Here is a 21,194-nt window from a genome sequence, read left to right on the forward strand (position 1 = left end):
ATACTTTGATGTTAAAGGGATAGTTCACCCAAAAATGAAAATTAGCCCATGTAACAGAAAAACTTTAAGACTCACTTTTCATGTTGAGGTCCTATTATGTATCCTGTGACCGCTTTCGTAGACAGACCAGAGATTACCTAAAAGAATATCACAGTTTAAATACTTTAATGTAGAAGGAGTGTCATGTAATTTTCTTATGCTGTATTTGTTCATTAATTCCAATCCCTGTTTGACCGTGCTCAAAGAGTAGTCTTCATCTAAAAACTGTACAAAGAAACAAGATGTAAACGGTGTCATCTGCTAATGGGGAAAAATTACAACATTACAAACTTTTCAATAGATCAGAAGAGAGGGTTTCTGTATTCATTACAGCTAAATGTCTCTTTTCTTATACACCGTACATACTTTTGTAGTAAATTGTGCACTTGCAATTGTTGCATAAAGCGTATGCCTGAATTGTATCCATAGCCTTCACAAGGGCAGGTAACCTTAGTCCTCAAATGTGATTGCGTTGCAATATTGTGGTACAGTCCCTCTAATAAATCTGACAGAATCTATTTACATATTGTAAAATGTTTATTACAACTTATGGGAGGATCTGGGAGTGTTTTGTTTATGTCAGCTTAAACTATTTGTATTATTTTGTATTTTGTTATTTTTTGTATTAATTTGTTTTTTTGCATAAAGAACTACATCTTCAGCTCTTGGATGTTAAATAATTTGAAATGTATGTTTGTCAAAAGAAAAATCATCTGTTATCATGGTTTAGTTGTATTTTAAAACACTGCTTTTTCTTAAAAACATTGTGTCAGACGTATTTGGTAGTGTAGGATTGAAAATAATCTAAGATATTTTAAATGAACAAAGATATTTGCTTTACTGTTTCCATCCCCTCTTTCCACCACAAGGACCATTTGGAGTTCCTAAAGGCACAGAGGGGCTGATAGTGATCTAGGCCTGTAGGACAACATGTTTGTACTTTGGGGGTCAATGAATTGTCACACCTTTAGTACGGTGGGGGAAGTGTAATTATCTGATTGGTCAGTTTGAATGTCTCACATTTGGGTTTTAAGTCACATGGTCAGGGAAAGGATAAAAGAATATTGAAACTGTTGCTCTGTCTCTTTTGATGCTCTGGCTCTCTTCTTCTCTGGGTCCCTTTCTTGGGGCTCTCTCTCTCTTTACCTCCTCTTTCCTCTCTCTCTCTCTCTCTCTCTCTCTCTCTCTGGTAACATTTTTCATATATGCTGGGTACAATTAATAATATAAGTTATCATCATCTCAACCATAACCATAACCATGGATAACCTGGTTCTTTAAAGGAGAACTCCGGTCAATTTTAACATCGAGCTCATTTTTTTTGTAAATTTGGAGTGCTGTCAATACAGAGAACAACGACAAAAATCGGTGTTGCCTACACCGTGTTATCCTCTTTTTAAAATGTGCACCCTGTTGACTTCAATGGGGCAAGTTTTAAACCTGCTTTTAGCCTCTTAACATCCTTGATGTGTCATTACAAGTGCCCAGCCATGTGAGTGATTCCTTCAGAGTGAACACGAGTGAATCTTTTTTTTTTTTTTTTTTTTTTTTTTTTTTATATTGCAAGTTAAAACATTGTAGCTTATACAAGGTAAAAGATCAATGTCATATATACACATACAGAAGAGAGAGGAACATACATAACACCCAAAAAAAAAAAAAAAAAAAAAAAAAAAAAAAAAAGGAGAGAAAGAAAAGAAAAGAAAAGAAAACAACTAAATATAAATATCAATATAGTGAAGTATGCAGGTACATTGGTAAGTTTAAGCAATGAGATGTTTTAGTGATATAGATAGAGGCAATTTTAAGAGATCATAATAATTGTGACAGAGTTTGTGGTAAAAGTAGTATTCATACTACTATTAATAATAATAATATTAATAATAATAATAATAATTAGAACAAAAATAATAATAGTAGTAGCAATAGTAGTGGTAGTAATGGTAACACTCATATTCGTGATAATAATAGTAGGGGTAGTAGTAGTGGCAGTACTGTAATTACAATAATAATACTAATACCATATTTTAGGCCATTCAATACAATCATTGTAGATACACGTTATTCTCTAGGCCTGGGGGCCACTCTGCTACTGCCAGTGAGCACAAACAACAGACCCCCCCCAACAAAGACACCTCCCTCAGATTCACCGATCCACCTGGCCCCTCCCACCACCACCATCAGTGACACCCAACCCCAGCAGTTAAGCTTCTATGTTTCGTTGAGTCTTCCTCTGCAGAATATGCTATGGCACCATTACAGGCACCTCCAGACCCGGCTCACCTAGTCTGGTTGTGACCTGACAGGACCGAAGTCCCAATTATTTATTTATTTATTTATTTATTTTATTTTATTTGTATTTTTTTTTTTGGTGATCTATGGCTTGGACCCTAGCGTGTACTGGTTAGCTCCCTAGCCAGAGACACCACATCCAGCCCAGATATCCGTCCAACACATTTATTTTGCATATCAGAAGCCTGGAATTGGGGCAAACACGAGTGAATCTGACTGCAGTAGATGTGAAAGATATGAATAAAAGTGATGTTAATTCAGCCAGCGCACATACCTGTATTTTACATCCTGTTTTCGGTTGAAGTCCACAGTAGTCGATTGTCGATTTCACTCGCATAGGTTTAGTTACTATGATCACGTGCGTGAACTCGACAACACACAGGACCAGCTGGACTGTTGGTTTGGGCCTTTGACGTGGTGCCTTCACCATCGATTTTGTGATGTGATTAACCAACTTGAGTCAAAGCTTTAAATGTGCCCTATTATGCAAAATTCACTTTTACATGGTGTTTGAACATAAATGTGTGTTGGCAGTGTGTGTACACAACCACCCTATAATGATAAAAATCCACCCAGTGCTTTTTTTATAATCCCCATAAATACACACTAAAACAGTAAAAATTATCTGTTGGGTATTATGAGCTAAAACTTCACATATACACTCTGGGGACATCAGAGACTTATTTTACATCTTGTGATAAGAGTCATAATAGGTGCCCTTTAAAGTGCCCCTATTATGGATTTTTGAAAATGACCTTTCATGTAGTGTGTAACATAGCTCTAAGTGAATGAAAACATCCTGCAAATTTTTTAATCTGAAAGTGCACCTTATATAAATGTAACCTTTGGCTAAATATAAAAAAAACCCTGACTATGCATGTTACTTCTCCACCTAGGAAAGTAAAAGTAATAAAAATACCCCCCAAAAAAGTAGTTAAACCAAAAGAATTACAACAATATGAAGGACCCTGCTGGTTCAGATTGCATCAAAGACAGAGACGGGACTTTCCAAAAGTATACAAAAATTATTTCACACAGGAAAAATCATTCATTTAAAACATCCTAAAAATAGATCTCATACACAATTTACCAATTAAATACCCACAGTTAATAAGAGACCATAATAAACCCACTTTAACAGAAAGGGACAAACCACACAGCAAATCATTGAACAAAGTTTCTTAAAACAAGTGCTAAACAGAATAAAATATACAATACCAAAAGAAAACAAATACACTCTCCCCTTCTGTTAAGCTTCAATATCACAGTTCAAGTAGTCACATGTGGATATACACTGCATGGCAAATACATTTTGTAATACCAAAGAAAGAAAAAACAAATTACAGTCAAAATGACATAATATTTAACATCACAACAACTAATAATAATAATAATAATAATAATAATATTTAAGATCGTTCAAGCTGCTTTAAATGGACCCAACTACCAGCGTGTTAGTTTGATATAATAGCCCATAAAACACGCATGTCCAATACTTCAACACATTTCGTACCGAGCAGGGCTCATTAAAGTGCTCGGTAAATACAGCAGTTCGAAACCGCAACGTCTGCTGCAGTCAGTCGTGCGAACAGGACAATGAAACAGTGACACAAACAGATATATATATATATATAAAAAAAACAGCAGCTAGCGCTCTTGGGCCGCACCTGCAATAAAAACATGAATAGTAAATCAATTTCAATTGATTTCACCCATACCTGTCAATACTCCCTTTTTTAAACCTTAGTGCCTGTTGCCACCAAGTCTTGCTGCAGGTCTTTTGCAGTCACTCTTTTTGTATCCTGATCCTTGTTTGTGAAGGGCGATGATATCTTCTCTTTTTTTAAACTTTTTGGACCATTCTTTTGACTTTTGAGCCATATTTCAAACATGCATTCAAACGTGACACCAAACAAACCTAGCCAGTTCAGATATTTCATGTGTTCTAGCTCAAGCACACCTGGTGCAACTAATGAAGCCCTTGATTAGCTGCATCAGGTGTGCTTGAGATAATACCGTTTTGCAGATTTGTGCTGTCGTGAGGGATTCTATTCAGTGGTGTAAGAAATTGTAGTCTGCCTCGACCCAGATTCCACTCCAAAATATATTTTAGAATGAGCTCATCCTCAAAATGGCTTGATTATCATAGAGATGAAAGAAAGTCAAGTTATATTGTTTCTTCACCATTTGGGTTGATCACATCCTGAACAAATGTTAGTCAATTGTAGAATGGAAATGGGTGTGGGATACAGAGAACTTTCTCAATGGGGTGTCACAACTTCATTAACATACAGACCACAGCTGTTGCAACAAGAGCAACTTAATTTACATTAAGAACAGGATAAAAGGTTTAAAATTTGGATGTTCTGGGTTCATTCGGACGCCAGTGAACCCAAGGTGCTTTGTGTATCTTGCCACTGCTATGCTGTAATAAACTTCATTTTTGAGATCTTCGACGTACACATCATTTTTTCTTACGTTGGCGAGCCACCCATCGAGGAATTTCCAACAAAAAGTGAGGAAAGGTAAGAGAAAAGCTGTTTTCTTTCATTGATGCTGGTTTTTGTCAGGAAAATTTTAAGGACAGAAGAGAATTTGGTTTATTCAGTATTAGCAGGAGGAGTTAAGACTATTTCGTACAATTTTGTTTAAGATTCTCACGGAACTGAATCAGCCCGAAGCAGTGTGGTGGCAGAGTTGGATTGGAATTGTTGTTTCTAAAGTAGGCTAACTGAAACAAAGTGCTTAAGTGTAAAGTTTCTAAAGAAACTGAAACTTGGTGTTGGTCTCTTATAATTCTGTTAAGATTCTAAAGTAATTGAATCAATCCGAAGTATAGTGTGGTGGCAGAGTTATATTAGATTGGTTGTTTCTAAAGTAACTGAAACAAATGTGTGTGTCTAACGTACTTGAAACTGATTGTGAAAGTTGTTATAGTTCTGAGGAAATTCTATAGTAACTGAATAGACCGGACGCAGTGTGGTCACAGAATTATTTCACAACTATTGTGTGTTATAGTGTAGGCTAGTGAGTAGTGTGGTTTTGTCCGATGTATTGTGACAGTGTAAAAAAAAAAAAAAACTTTCTTACTGTTCTGTGCAGTGAAATTTTAGGTCGAAAGGACTGTGGCCGTGGTTAAGTTTAGAAGCCTCGGAAGTGTGGCTATTTTGTTCATTTGCGTCCGAAGTAGGCTACTGGAGCTGTGAATAATTAGACTAATGGATATCTTAAGGCAACTAGAAAATGTGTAGTCATTTAAATCAGACGTTGCGAATAACTATTCGATCACAAGATACTTTTAAAGCCCGATAAGACTTTTGAAAATGGAAGAAATTATTGTGAAATACATTGCTAAACATGGTTCGCAGGAAATGTTTGATGGAATAGAGAATATTGTTGATTAACCATATAAGTGGGCTATCTCTAAGTTTGAAAATTATCCCAAAATGCCTAGGAACAAAAAAAGAAAAAACGCTAATGCGCTTCAAGCTGTTTGTGCTTCGTATAGTAATTAGGAGGAGAGTAGATGAGTTAGAGGCTGAAAATGAGCATCTCAGTTTTGGGGTACTTAAAATAATAATAATAATAATAATAATAATAATAATAATAACTACCAGGCTAGTGAAATGATATGGAAAGAAGAAAAGATCAGGAAGTTGATTGTTTTGCTTGTGGAAAGATGGGACACAAGGCAAGACAGTGTCACTTTTCACACAAAAGAAAGATGGGCTCGTGATTTGCTTAAGAAAATAGGTAATTTAGAAACCCAGTTGGCACTGTTGAAAGGAAATAAAGAAGAAGCCATTTTCACCTTGTCAAACATATCACCAGCAACATGACTGTAAAAAGCAAATTCAAAAGCAAATTCTGATGCAAATTAGAATTGGTTTTACGATAGTAACACATTTTAGAAAAAGGTTTACTATCAAAAGTGGGCTGATTCTTTATAAAATATGTTTTATTAGCTTTGCTATGTCGTTGTAATTTCTAATAAATGTTTTAATGACATTCATTTTCAAATGTATTTTTAAGACATTACTGATCTTTGATGTTCATTTCATTAAACCTGTGACTTTAATGTTTCGAATGTGAAAAGATAATTGTGGGGAAAAGGGGGGCAGCCTCTTCTTTTTGATTATTGTTTCAGATATAAGCATCAAAATGTTTGTCTGAAATGTGTAACCTCCTGGAGAAAGATGATCTAGGCGTTTGAAGGACGAGAAGGAAGTAGAACCAGTGGAGCCAGGGGATTTTCTCAAGAAAAAGAACAGAATACACAGATTTCCAGACCTGCGAGATCCAGAACTCCAGGCCTAAAAGACCTATAAACCCTGAGACCCACCATGGGATGGCTGGAACTGATGAAGAGGCACAGACTCGAACAACACCAGTGACTGCTTCTTCTAGAAGGACTTACGGTCCAAGTGGAAAAGAATGGACAATGAGAAGTGAAACAAGAGGAGATTTCAGAAAGAAAAAAAACATTTCAGAGACTGTCCGCAGTCTTTCCACATAGAGGGAAAACAAGTGATGTCCACACAGAGGAAATGGACAATTCACATGACAAAATGAAAAAACACACACACACACACATGCACATTATATTGTCTATTGATTGTTGATTGTTTGAGTTATCAAATCCAAACAATATGCTAACATCACTGATACACATTTTGAGAGCCCAACAAGGCCTTGAAGAAAGACAAGATTTTTGCAAAACAAATGCATGATGGAGATATGGCCTCTTCTGGTTTAATTTGGAATGTAACCTTTAAAACGGCTGTATGTGTATGTATCTTTCTTATTATTTGCCAATGCATTATGTTAAGTGTTATGTTTAAATGTCAAACTGCAGATAACTTAATGATCGCTTTAGGACACGCCTACTGGCTGTGATGGTTCTTGAATGTCTTCTCACCCACACCCAAGAAAATGTTTATTTATCATAAACAACCTAAGACAACCTAAGCCAGGGCTTCACCACCACCTGCCCGATAGAGAAGGGAGGTGTAATCTGTGAGAAGGGACTGGATGTGATGCTTCTTTTGGGCCTAGAGCATCAAAGAGGGGACTGTAGGAAATTGTAGTCTGCCTCCACCCAGATTCCACTCCAAAATATATTTTAGAATGAGCTCATCCCCAAAATGGCTTAATTATCATAGAGATGAAAGAAAGTCAAGTTATATTGTTTCTTCACCATTTGGGTTGATCACATTTGTGTATCTTGCCACTGCTATGCTGTAATAAACTTCATTTTTGAGTTCTTTGACATCCACATAATTATTTCTTACAGTGGGTTGAATAATTTTGAGACTGCAGAAGTCATTAAAAGTTGAATTGCAAACAGCTGAAAGTCTGTAAATTTAGCTAATAAACCTGATTTGCAATGGTGGTTGAATAATTTCGATTACAACTGTATATATCCATACACGTCTACATATTTCTGTCATGACAACTCTCTGAAAGATAGGCATTCTAATGGATATGGCAATGTTATTGTGTCTTGGCGGAATAGATCTGCTACGCTGCTGCTGCAGAGCAAGTACAGAGACATACATTCACACTTCACAGACATTGCTGTGAGCATGTAAGACATACTGCTGTACTGCTGCACATAACATACTGTACATGAAATTACCCTCCATGAACAATTGCGTAAACGTTGCAGCTTGAATGCTTAGTAAATCACGCCACAAGACTGTTAAACATAACGCTTAGATTATACTGTTATGATTGCTTATTTAATAAGCAAACCACACAATATGCACAGAGAAATGGAGTAAAAGAGTGTTCACTTCTTAGATGTTGATTTCAGATGCTCTCCGAAAGTGCGCTGCAGACTGCTCACCAGTAATTATGTAAGCAATGATGAAGAAATATTTAAGATTCTGCACTGTTTCTAGGTCACTAATAAATTAAGCGAACCTTAATCATGTAAACTCATTTGACTGTCATCAGACATGCTTGATTTTAGATGTGTCATGATGTGAATAACTTATTGGCACTTCCTCATGCTAGACCACAAAACGGATACATCTGCAATATTCCGTCTCCCAGGTTCTCCTTTCAGAGATGAGATCAGTGGAAGTCAGTGGTTGTCACGGTGTGCATATCTACTTGTGTAATATACTGTATAATTCTGTGATATTCATGTATATGCACTGCCAGCCAAAAATGTTGAAATAATTAAGAATTTTTAATGCACTATCAACAGTAATATTATTACAGTTTTAAATAATTGTTTTCTTTCTTTATATATTTTTATTTTTATTTTATTTTCATGTGATGACAATGCTGGATTTTCATAAACATTTCTTAATATCAGTATTTGCTGCTTAATATTTTGTGAAAACTATGATACATTTCCTCAGGATTCTTTGATGAATAGAAAGTTCAAAAGAACAGCACTGTCACTTTTAATCAATTTAATGCATCTGTGACTGTTTCCAATAAATAAATAAAGAGTAGCCTAGTCCTTCCGCATTGCTGTTCCTCACTCCGTTCAGTTGGTGGTGGTAAAGCGCATAAACGCTGGTTTGCCAACCACCAATAAACAAGATCCCAGGATGCATCGCGGTCCGATCACGCTTTTGTTGCCGGAAACCCCTTTGGGAGAATGCAGTCACAGCCAGATACTGAGAGGTAAAACACAAAATACCTGATAAAATAAGATCTAATAAGCGCTGTTATAAGATGTGTGTTTGTAAGACCTTACGCCAATGAATAACGTGGTTTTGCCTTCACGAAATCTCCGCATTTGAATGGACGAAAGACTGAATGTATCGCCAAAAAGTCATGTTTTTTTAATGGCAAAAGAAACTCATAAAGCAGCGTAACGAAATGACCTTCAGACAAACATTAGTAATAATGTAGCAGTAATACTTAAAAACAGCTGAAGTTTGTGTGAGGCATTAAAGCAGTGGAACCTGTACACTACTGCTGTGTCTCTACATTGAAGGACAGTTCAGTTAACTCACATTGCCTTCCCCATAATATAATTGCATTTAACTAGCATACAAATATAGTTCAGTGTTGCAGGGTAATACAAATCAGATTCAATACAGCAGAACATCAGTTCAGTCCAATATAACCACAGCTGTCAAGAATTGTGGTTACAAGTTATGTTAATTCTCAAATAATTTCCCACCTGATTAAAGTTCTTGAAACAAGCATTCAGTGGTATGATTTTATTAAAACAATCTTAATTTTTGCTAATAGCCATCATGCCAGAAAACTGTTTAAACTGAGTCAATTATGATTTCTTTCTTTCTTTCTTTCTTTCTTTCTTTCTTTCTTTCTTTCTTTCTTTCTTTCCATTTGTAGGTTGGAAAGTGGAGAAGCATCTCAGGGAGACTGTTTACTGGGAAAAGATCCCACCGGTCTTCCTGACCAGCTGTTTAACAGCTCTACAGTTTCTTCAAGGTTCCTGCAGGCTGAACTGGAGCTGAATCTAAGGTTACAGACACTGTCGTTTGGAAAACCAGTGCGATACACGTACAACCCGCTGGAGTACGCCTGGGACACACACCGATGCTACGTGGAGACGTTCTGTCAGGCAGGGCAGAGCGTGCTCTTTCTGGGCATGAACCCGGGGCCGTTTGGCATGGCACAAACCGGGGTCAGAAAACTTTCATTCTTTATTCTGAATTCACAATATCTATCTTTGCTCAGTGAAGAAATTAAGACTTAGGAAGCACAACCTTACATACACATAAGGGATAGTTCACCTAAAAATTTGAATTCTGCAGTTATTTGCCCATTGATCCCACTCTTTTTTTTTCTTTTTTTTTCACGGCAGATTGTTTTAAAGCAGCTTAGGAAAATAACAGAATCAGTAATGCTGTAAAGATGCACTAAGATAACAATAGTGTCATTATTCAGCTCAAATCAGTTCAGTGTTGATTCAGTTCGGTTAAATAACTTCATCAATTATAAGTTTTGAGTTTTGTCAGTACATTGACAGACAGTGGGATAAATGATGTATGGATCCCAACATCATTCATAATATCTTTTGTGTTCAGCAGAAGAAAGAAATTCTTACATGTTTAGCACAACGTGCGTAAATTTTTATTTTTATACTTTAATTATTCACAAAAAGACAGAATCAGGTCCAAAAATAGAGTTACAAAATTGCATACACATACAGCTGTTAAAAGAAAACACTGAACATCATTACAAAAATTCTGGTATCCTCACATAAAGTGAAGGTAAAATTAATAGCAGAGTTCTGAACTAAGCTTTAGGAGGAGCTTGTTCAACTAATTAAGTCAAATGTCTCAGTGCAAGATTACAACTCTCTACATTAATTTAGTTTAATTTAGTTCCCCTGTAATCAATCATTTTATCCCTTAAAACTCATCTTTGATCACCAAAATTACATATTTAAAAATGTTTTCCTTGAAATTGTCAGTGCTTTAAAATATCTTGAATGTAACTCGACACCCTTGCCTCATTTAGTATGCGTGGTTCTATGAATTTGCTAATTAGACCCGCCTCCACTCACTCACTCACTCAGCTCAGAGATCCACTGGTTGACGATCACACGTTGATCTGATTGGTTACAAGGTAGTTTGTGATGTCAGAAACACCAGTGATTTCAAAGCGTGTTTTTGAGACTGTCTTTGGTTCACTGCAGTTTTAAGGAGAAAATACTCAGCAATGCTGTCGACTTATGAACTTACACATGGTTTGTCTTAAAGCATATTAAAAACACCACAGAGACATATAAACAACATTAAAAGCTGGATTTTCCCCATAGGGGGGCTTTAAGTTTTGGCCAGTTTAATTAAGTTGTCTAGGTTTGAGTCTCGATCTTGAGCCTTTTATCTGTACAAATGGACATGTGAAAGGTGGTTACTGCAACGCTTGGCCTAGTTGGGTTGCTATTTGTGGACGAGAAAAAACTTTTATGTGACAGTTCATGTCAGATTTTGTTGCTCATTTGAAATATGTTATTTAAATGTGACTTTGGCAAGCAGTTTTTGAGATTTCGGGATTCTCCCATTAAAAATAAATAGGATTTGGTCTTGGATGCCCGAAGTAGATGCCCAGAGGCGTTGCAAATATGGCTGCCGAGTGAACAGACTTTCCCTGAAAGGTTAGTAGAGGTTAGTAGAGGCCAAGCACCGAAAGCATACTGCGTAGACACTTATTGTAATCATTATATATATAAATTATTATTATTATTATTTTTTTTTTTTTTTATTCTTCGCTCTGAAAGTCCATGTCAGCCCATAGAACCGCTTGCGGGAAAGTTATGAAATTTGGCACACCTGTAAACCACAGCACTCTGACCACATCACATTAATTTGGTCTGATAATTCCAGGCATGTTGGCATGACTTATCCTGTTCTTTTTGTTTGGCCCCGATATTTGCTGCTTGCAGCTATATTTATTGGTTACTATTGTAAGATTCTTACACTGTTTGCATGAGATTTTATAATAATTTCTCATGGTTTTAAAAAAGTAACAATAACTGTAGCAACTTTGGTATTTTTATGGAAACTGTGGTTTGTGAGGGTCTCATTTGCTGAAAATACATGCTAGTGTAACATAAGTTCCTGGAGCAAACAAATCAATCTCGATCTCTTTATCCCTTAACAAGGTTCCGTTCGGCGAGGTGAAAGCGGTTCGTAACTGGTTGAAGATCAGTGGATCGGTCGGGCGCCCGGCAGAGGAACACCCGAAGCGACGGATCACGGGCCTCGACTGTCCTCACAGTGAAGTGAGTGGAGCCCGTTTCTGGGCCTTCTTCCAAGAGCTCTGCGGTGAACCTCACAACTTCTTCCGCCACTGTTTTGTGCACAACTTGTGCCCTCTCATCTTTATGAGTGAGTCTGGCAAGAACCTCACGCCTCCTGAGCTCCCGGCTGCGGAGCGGGATGCCCTGTTGTCCTGTTGTGATAGCGCTCTCTGTCAGGTGGTCACTGCACTGGGCGTCTCAATGGTCATCGGAGTGGGTAAACTCGCTGAGCAACGAGCTCGACGTGCGCTCTCTGGAGCAGGGATCACAGTGAGGGTGGAGGGGATCATGCATCCTTCCCCGAGAAACCCACTGGCTAATAAAGGATGGGCAAACATAGTCCGAGAGAAACTAGATCATCTGGGGGTGTTGAGTTTGCTTACCAGATGAGGAGGAGGAGGAGGAGGATGATGACAGCTACTACCTCATACGCATTTTAAAATTCCCCAAGCAATGCTTTTGAACCTTTTCCATTTTAAATTACTTAATGAAACGAGACATCGGTGGATGAGATAATGTATAAAACAGATGTTATGCCCATTAATGGAGAACTTACACACTTTATTTTATTTCTTTTTACATTATCTGTATTTATCTGTGTGTGTGTGTGTGTGTGTGTGTGTGTGTGTTTGTGTTTGTGTGTGTGTGTGTGTGTGTACTTGTTTGTACCTGTTTTTCTATCCCGGTGTGGACTTCAACCTGAATGCACACAGACTCATGGGGACTCGTGTCACAGTGGGGAACTAAATTGAGGTCCCCATGGGTAAACAAGCTTATAAATCATACAGAATGAGTGTTTTTGGAAATGTAAAAATGCAGAAAGTTTTCTGTGATGGGTAGGTTTAGGGGTAGGGTTAGTGTAAGGAGATCGAATATACAGTTTGTACAGTATAAAAACCATTAAGTCTATGGAGAGTCCCCACAAAGATAGTAAACCAGACTGTGTGAGTTTGAGCTTTAGACCATTGGAGTGAGGACAAAGAGAGTAAAGAGAGGACATGTTGGCCGGTCCTCACTTTCTGAGACCCCTTTAAAGGCCTGTTTGAGGGTCAAGACTTGGTTTTAGGGATAAGGTTATAATGAGGTCAAGGGTCGGTTTAGGGTCAGGGGTCGGGTTAGGCACTTAGTTGTGATGTGTAAGGTTAGGGTAAGCGGCTAGAGATTGCATTGTGTCAATGAATGTCCTCATAAAGATAGATGTACAAGAATGTGCGTGTGTGTGTGTGTGTGTGAGTGTATGTCGAGATTTTTTGATGGTCATTTCTCATTTCTTTTGGGGGGAAGATCTTTTGTATGTTAAAATGTTAAGGTATACGAATATGTGATCATTTCTTTTTTTACTATTTTTTTTTTTTATCTGAAATGTATTTTTATATACATTTGGAATTTATTTCTGGAATTTTATATTGTGTTATTTTATATTTATTAGGACATTTGTAGACCTAGAAAGGGTTAAACCAACGATTCCATATAAATCTAATTACTGCACATGATTAAATTTGGCTTAAAAACTACTGTACTTACTGTATATAAGTATTTAATTATTACACACTAACCCAGGTTAAGTTAAAGAGTTATTGATCTTTTGATAAGAGGTCATATCCTGTAAGTTTCTGAACTGAAAAATGCCTTTCATTTCTAAATTATTTTCGATGTAAAAATCATACTAACATTATAAGTGCACCCCAGGAAACATTATAAAATAATGCAGTTCATGACCTTTTTAAGCAGGATGCTTGTATAGAGTTCAATCTCGATTTTGCTGTAGTGGAGTGTATTTCATTCTGTGTTGTTAACCTTTAATGTTGAGTTAAATGTGTAGGTGATAACAATAAATTCTACCTCATTTTCATCACCATCCTATAATTTTGTGTTCTTCTGTTAACCAAAGTGTCAAATGAAAACACATATATTCATCGTATCTGATGTAAATTCAGAAGCTGCTTTATTTTTGGCATAATGGTCTGTTACTCAGACCCTTTAATAAATATGTTGTTTTTCAGTTTAAACCAAAAAAAAAAAAAAAAAAAAATTCCTTCACATTTGTATTAATAAGTTTAGTGCTTGAGTACCATGTAATCGCAAGGCTATTAATATAGATAATCTGAAGTATAATGAAAAGTTCCAGCCGTTGAATGTATATTAATAGAAGGAAGGGAAATATTGTATCTGAATACACTCTCTCATATGAACAATGCTCTGGTCTTCATTGAGACTCAGGTGTGCAGAGTGGGTTTATTCTGTCATCTAGTCTGTCTGTCTATATAGTCCAAGAGTGTGGTTAACTTGTGCATATTAAATTATAGCCCAGATTTCACACAACAAACATATAAGTGGTGCACACACACACACACACACACACTTTCAAGGCAATCAACTCTTGTTGTCACCCACTTTTATACATAAACACTCTTGCCTTTTAAACATGCTCTTTCTGCCATAGAACATAGTGGGACATAGAACATCATTTTATTTCAATATTATGATTTTGGGACGTAAAATGTATTTGGTGTTGTTCATATTTCAAGGTGAATAGCAAAATGTCCTGCAGTGTGACTGTAACATTGATGACTCATCAAATGTAAATATTTAAAGCAGATATGTTTGGAGCAGCTAATAAATGCCTTGGCATTATTTTGTATGTATTTACTTAATTAACTATTCAAAAGTATTCAAAATGCTAAAAAGTACTAAAATAATATTTACAGTACATTTAGTTTTGAAACACAAAAGCTGTCCTGCAGTGTGTAGATTTTTGAACTGGCAGTTACATGGACAGCCATAGGGGTCCTTTAGTCAAGCCCACTAACAGGAAGTCCCCCAGATGTTTGGATGTGCTAAGGAGGTTAAAAGGTGAGTGTTAATTTCTTATTAATTTGATACATTTCATCATTTCTGTCAGACCATGAACGTGTCCATTTTTGATAGTCCTGTGGTGTGACTGATCTAGTTCGAGAAAAAAGAAAAATATTTTTAAAAAAAGAATCATATTCAGGTTTAAAACAATGAACTTATTCAGTTAATGTAATGCCCAAGGTCAGTCTTGTATAGCAATGACTCAAAATGGCTGCAAAGGTGAAAAAGTCCTGTGGTGTGACAGCCCGTCCTGTAGTGTGACATAATTAAGTCAGATGTCTAGCTAGATTCTCGTCTGTCATGTTTGCAGTATTAAACATAAATATATCTCTGTCTCTATATATATATTAAACAAATATTGTAAATATTATATATAATATACCTATATTATACATATATTAAACATAAATATATATCTGTCTTCATTAACATAATATACATATATTAAACATAAATATATATCTGTCTTCATTTGTTTGTAATATGTGTATGTTAACAGTCACTGATCATTGTTTTTAAAGTGATTTTTGTCAGTTTTTTAGGCATGAGCAAAGAAAGGACAAGGAGGTACCGGGAAAGGTTAGCACAGGATGAAGCAAGGCATGAGGAGATCCTTAGGGAGAGAAGGAGAAAGTAAATAAGTTTATAGAAGGAGAAAGTAAATACGTTTATAATAGGGAAATTGAGTTGGTGAAACATTCTCTAAGACGTACACTTGTATAGAAAACATGTAACAGCTGTCTCTGTTCCATCAACAGATATCAAGAAAGAAAGCTTCAACCATAAAATATAACCAGCCTCCCAAAACATAAGAGACCAAAGCTTCGTGTGGAATGGAAGAAGACAAAGCAAAGGAACAGGAAGAAGAAGAAGGATCTGGCAGCCATTTTGGATATTACTCCCCCATCACCCGAAGAACTTGATGTGTCCTTTAGTCCAGTTCATCTTTCTCCTGCTCATGGTTCTATTTCCCCAATTCCAAGTCCCCCCAAAAGGTTTGTCCACCCAAGTTGACAGCAAAAATTAAGAGGCTGGAAAGAGAAAACAAGGAGCTAAAAGCAATGCTTGATGGCATGAAAAAAGCCAATAGTAAAATGAGGGTTAAAAAGCATCGCTGGAATAAAGTTAAGAAAGCACGTCAACCTACCCTCAGATCTTCGACAAAAAGAGCTGCGACACAAAAAAGACAGCAAGTCACCAACTTTCTTTCCAGGGATGAAAACAGCAGGCTCTTGGCAGGGAAAAGGTATACTGTGGGCCGGAAAAACAACAAAATGCAGCGGCGGGTTTTTATGAGTGAGCTACACTCTGAATACAACCTAGAATCTAGCTTCACAATGCAAATGTCGTACAGGCAGTTTGCTCGCTACAGGCCCAAGCACATAACAGAGACCAGGCCAACAGATAGAAATACCTGTGCATGCTACCAGCATGAAAACATGCGCCTACTGACTGACTCTTTGGTTTTTAAAGGCATGATTTCAACCAAAAGCCTGTCTAATCTTCTTTCCTCCATTACTTGTAACACAGAGGAACAAAAATAAATGTACAGGCAGTGCACCAACTGGTGTTTTGATGAGGTGCGTCTCAACTCACACAGTCCTGATGAATTCGCTAGGTGGGAGCAGTGGGAGTGGGTGAAGGTGACTGTAGGGGAAAATATGTTCACGAACTGGGTTAAAAAAGGGGTTGAGGGAACACTGGGAAAGCTGGCAAAGACCTTCCAGCGTGACCTGGAGTCAATTGCATCCCATCAATTCAATTGGATGCACCAATCAGCCAAAATGAGGGAGTTAAAGGAGAAATTGCAAGAAAATGATTTGGTGTTGCACGTTGATTTCTCTGAAAATTATGGATGCAAGCTGAACACAGAAATTCAATCTTTCCACTTTGGTGGAAATAGAAACCAAGTAACCATACATACAGTGGTTGCCTACACCAAAACGGCCATTCAGAGCTTTGCAACCGTCTCAAAATCTCTGAGGCATGATGAGCGTGCTGTATGGGCTCACTTACAGCCAGTCATTGAAGACCTCCAAATGCAGCATGACACACAGTTTGATATTCTCAAATATAAGCTTGTTGTTTTTATATAGGCCTATTGCAGAACCTCATCTTTCATATGTTGTTTTCTTGCCAACAGATTTTTTTTTTTCTTGGATCCCTTTTTCCTGCAATATTAGGAGCAACACCGGTCTTTAATTTTCATGCATGGTGCATGGTGCATGCATGGTTGCAAGTTAAAAATTCTAATTTATTGTTTTAATTAAACCATTTAAGTTGCAAACATTATTTTGTAGAGTTGTTGACGTAATAATGCTGATCATTACATCAACTTAATATTGTCTGTAATTGAAACTTAAATTTTTGTGTTAATTGGCTTTTTTTTATTAGGTTATAGTAACTTAATTTTTTTAAATGTTAATACTTGTTTCTGAATATTTAGAAAACTTTGAAATGTAAAGTTCCCAAAATGTTTGATGGGTAAAATGATCAAATGGAATGTAGGCCTGCCCTATAGCATACCAAAAAAAAAAAAAAAAAAAACTTTAAACCATTTAAAAAAACTGGACATTCAGAAATATATCATAACTTACAGTTGTTGCATTACTTACACACTTTTTGCATAATTTGGCTCATTATGTCAAAACTAAGAAGCCAATCAGACATAGCACTTGGAGATTAACAGCTCACATCTGTGCCAAAATGAAACACTGCCATCAAAACTTAACACTCCTTTCTAAAAATGAAATTCTTGCAACAAAACCACACACACAAGCACCATTTAACACACTGATGGGCTTTATATAAAACACTGCAGTCTTTGTGTTTCTATTTCTATTGTCATTTTCTCAGACTCAGTCTTCTGTAAAACTCAAAAGTAGAATTTCTGCAGTAATCAAACAAGAGTTTTTACAAAAAACAAACATTTTCACAGAAAAAAAAAAAAAAAATAGAATCACAAATCATCAAATTTAGAAACAAACCAAAAGTAAAAAAACAAATCAATTACTGGATAAATTACTATTGGTGAAAAAAAAAAAAATACTTGTTTTGTGTGTGTGTGCGCGTGTGTGTGGTAGTGGTGGTGGTGGTGGTGGGGGGGGGGGGGCTTACCTGAGGCCTGTTTGTGTATACACTACACACGTTTTCTTACATTAGACACTTTGTTCAAAAACGAAATCAGCTGTTATAATTGGGAAAACACTCTGTTCAAAATGCAAAACTCATCTGGAAATTGTAGGCAATTACATAAATACCTGAAAACACTTGCACAGAAAACAGAACACCAATCGGTCTGAGCCTTAGCACTACAATAGAGTAGTGCACTACAATTAGCACTACAATTTTGAGAACTTTGCAAGCATGGAGACAATGAGAGTCAGAGTAAGAGGAGGACAAAGAGAGAGAGGAGTCGGACGTGGAAGAAGATAAGGACCAGTGCGGAGACGTGTATCAGATGACATCAGGGCTACTCTGGTGGACCATGTGATAAATCACGGCCTGTCCATGAGGGAGGCTGGGCAAAGAGTCCACCCGAACCGCAGTCGCCTCACAGTAGTGTAGATAATAAGGACATTCAGACTGGAGAACAGGCATATCTTCACGTTTCTACTCCAGACTGTATGTGTCACATGATTCTGTATCATATTACAGTAATACTGTACTAACTATACTATACAAAAATGGGTAGTGCTGTGAAGTATATGTAAAGGAATACCATTGTGATGTTACAGTACTGTGTAGAGTTTGAAAGTACAGAATGTGAAAAAGAATCTAACCAATGACATCTTGTGGAGGCATTTTCTACAGAATGGTTGGACGACCTCCTCAAGGTGGAAGGGAACGGCTCTTCACTCAACAACAAGAGCTTGCCGTCATTGAAGTGGTGCGAGAAAATAATGCAATCCGACTTCGTGAGTTGCAACATCGCATAATTGCAAATAGAAATGTATTCAACAATATCAACAGGGTCAGCATTTCTGCACTAAGTCGCATCCTACAGAAACATAACTTCAGAATGAAGCAGCTGTGCAGGGTGCAGAGGAACAGGGTCAGGATCTGCGCCATGATTATGTGCAGGTATTTACATATGATATATTGTGATGTGGGAATGAGGGTATATGCTGCCCCCTGCCCTGCCTTGTAGTTTTTGTCTATACTGACCCAACCCAGCCTCTAATTGTGTGAAAATAGACATTGTAGTTACTGTATGTGTTTTCAGTAACACTATTCAATATTTTCTGTAACAGACAGTTCTGGATTTTGATGAGTTCATCTACGTGGATGAGACAGGCTTCAGTCTGGCCAAAACCAGGCGTCGGGCCGTTCACTCTAGGACCCTACAATACAGGACAGATCATTGCAGTTCTAGATGCACTGCATGCAGTTGTGCAGGACAGACCAGAGCAGGTTTGTTGTCATCGGGGATCAAGTTAGTTTCCACCGGGCTGCTCTGGTCCGAGATTGGTTCAACAACCATAACCATTTCACACTTTAATACCTGCCCCCTTACAGCCCCTTTCTAAATGCAATCGAGGAATTATTTTCAGCGTGGCGGTGAACCACACACCCGCATGACTCTTCTGCAAGCAATGGAAGAGGCATGCGGAGACATCGAGGTGGGATCAATCCAAAGCTGGATTATATTTCCCCCGATGTCTATCCCACGAGGACATCGCCTGTGATGCTGACGCAGTCTTGTGGCCAGATCCGAACAGAAGGCGGGATCCATAAGCCCTCCCCCCAAGCCCCCCACCACACACACACACACACACACACACACACTCACACTCACACACACACACACACACACACACACACACACTCACACACACACACAAAACAATTATGTTTTTTTTCCCCCCAATAGTAATTTATCCAGTAATTTCCAGACTGAGTCTGAGAAAATGGCAATAAAAATAGAAACACAAAGACTGTGTTTCTATCAGTGTGTCAAATGGTGCTTGTGTGTGTGGTTTTGTTGCAAGAATTTCATTTTTAGAAAGGAGTGTTAAGTTAAGTTAAGTTATGATTGCAGTGTTTCATTTTGGCACAGATGTGAGTTGTTAATCTCCAAGTGCTATGTGTAGAGGTTTGACATAATGAGCCAAATTCTGCATAAAGTGTGTAAGCAATGGGCAAAAACTGTAATGGGAACATTGACAAAACATTCTTAGAACATATATTTGTTATCTGGGATGAAATACGAATGAGAAAAAGAAAGCCTTGATACAGCTGAAGCAGAAACAGGACTATCGACATGTGTGATTTACAGTAATGTCACGTTGAGTCCCGCCCCTCCACATCTGTTATTCCTCTGCTCATCTATAGACTTCTCAGTTCACCCTTCACTCTCTCTCTCTTATTCTTCCTCTCTTTTTCTCATCTCTCTCTCATTTCTCCACCTCTCATCCCTCACTGTCGCCCTCCGACCCCAGGCAGGTTCAGATGGAGGTCACACAGTGTGTGTGTGTGTGTGTGTGTGTGTGTGCGTGCGTACGTGCGTGAGTGTGTGTGTCTGTGTGTGTGTGTGTGTGCATCAGTGTGTGTGTATTTGTTTTACTGTGTGTGTCTGTGGGAGTGTGTGTGGAAGTTTGTGTGTGTGTGTGGGAGTGTGTGTGTGCGTGCGTGTGTGTGTGTGTGTGTGTGTGTGTGTGTGTGTGTGTGTGTGAGAGAGAGAGAGTTTGTGTCTGAAGTGAGGCCCATTGTCTTTGATTTTGAAAACTCCAGGTCTATAGATCACAATTGATAAGACGACATGCATGAGCTGAACAGCATTCTTTATAGCAGAAAAAACAGTGAATCGTGAGTCTTTCTCCTTTCATTTGAAATTGATGTGCACGCTCTCTCTCTCTCTCTCTCTCTCTCTCTCTCTCTCTCTCTCTCTCTCTCTCTCTCTCTCTCTCTCTCTCTCTCTCTCTCTCTCTCTCTCTCTCTCTCTCTCATGTGTCCGTTCAAGGGCAAGGAAACGCGAAAGAGGAATCAATTCGGAGCGCTGTCTGAAACACACCTCTCTCTCTCTCTCTCTCTTCTGATCATTGTTAGCCTTTCGTGAGTTTCTTTCTCATGTTATCATCTTGTTTCTGGTTTATTTTGTCCGGTACACTCTTAAAAATAAAGGTTATTTATTGGCATTTATGGTTCCATGAAGAACCATTAACAGAATCTTTCCCTTCCACAAAAGGTCTTTGGATTTTTTGAATGTTATTTTAGAAAACTGTTATTTTAGAAACTCTTCATAGCAAGATTCTTGAGAAAAATC

The 21,194-nt window shown here is 37.6% G+C and overlaps 1 protein-coding gene across 1 annotated transcript; it reads left to right on the forward strand.

Moving 5' to 3' along the window:
* Positions 1 to 8,888: 8,888 nt before the first annotated feature.
* Positions 8,889 to 14,078, forward strand: LOC307150565 (single-strand selective monofunctional uracil DNA glycosylase-like). The gene is made up of 3 exons (XM_079857914.1): positions 8,889 to 8,973; positions 9,655 to 9,949; positions 11,936 to 14,078. Exons 1-3 carry the CDS (start codon positions 8,948 to 8,950, stop codon positions 12,461 to 12,463), a joined length of 849 nt encoding a protein of 282 aa, XP_079714040.1. The 5' UTR covers positions 8,889 to 8,947; the 3' UTR covers positions 12,464 to 14,078.
* The last annotated feature ends 7,116 nt before the right edge of the window (positions 14,079 to 21,194 follow it).

The sequence above is a fragment of the Squalius cephalus genome (genome assembly GCF_949319135.1).
Source record: "Squalius cephalus genome assembly, chromosome: 22".
NCBI classification, from domain to species: domain Eukaryota; kingdom Metazoa; phylum Chordata; class Actinopteri; order Cypriniformes; family Leuciscidae; genus Squalius; species Squalius cephalus.

Coding starts and splice junctions, on each gene's coding strand:
- LOC307150565 (XM_079857914.1), top strand. CDS start 8,948: ATGCAGTCACAGCCAGATACTGAGAG. Junction 8,974..9,654: donor TCACAGCCAGATACTGAGAG/GTAAAACACAAA, acceptor TTCCATTTGTAG/GTTGGAAAGTGGAGAAGCAT. Junction 9,950..11,935: donor TTGGCATGGCACAAACCGGG/GTCAGAAAACTT, acceptor TCCCTTAACAAG/GTTCCGTTCGGCGAGGTGAA.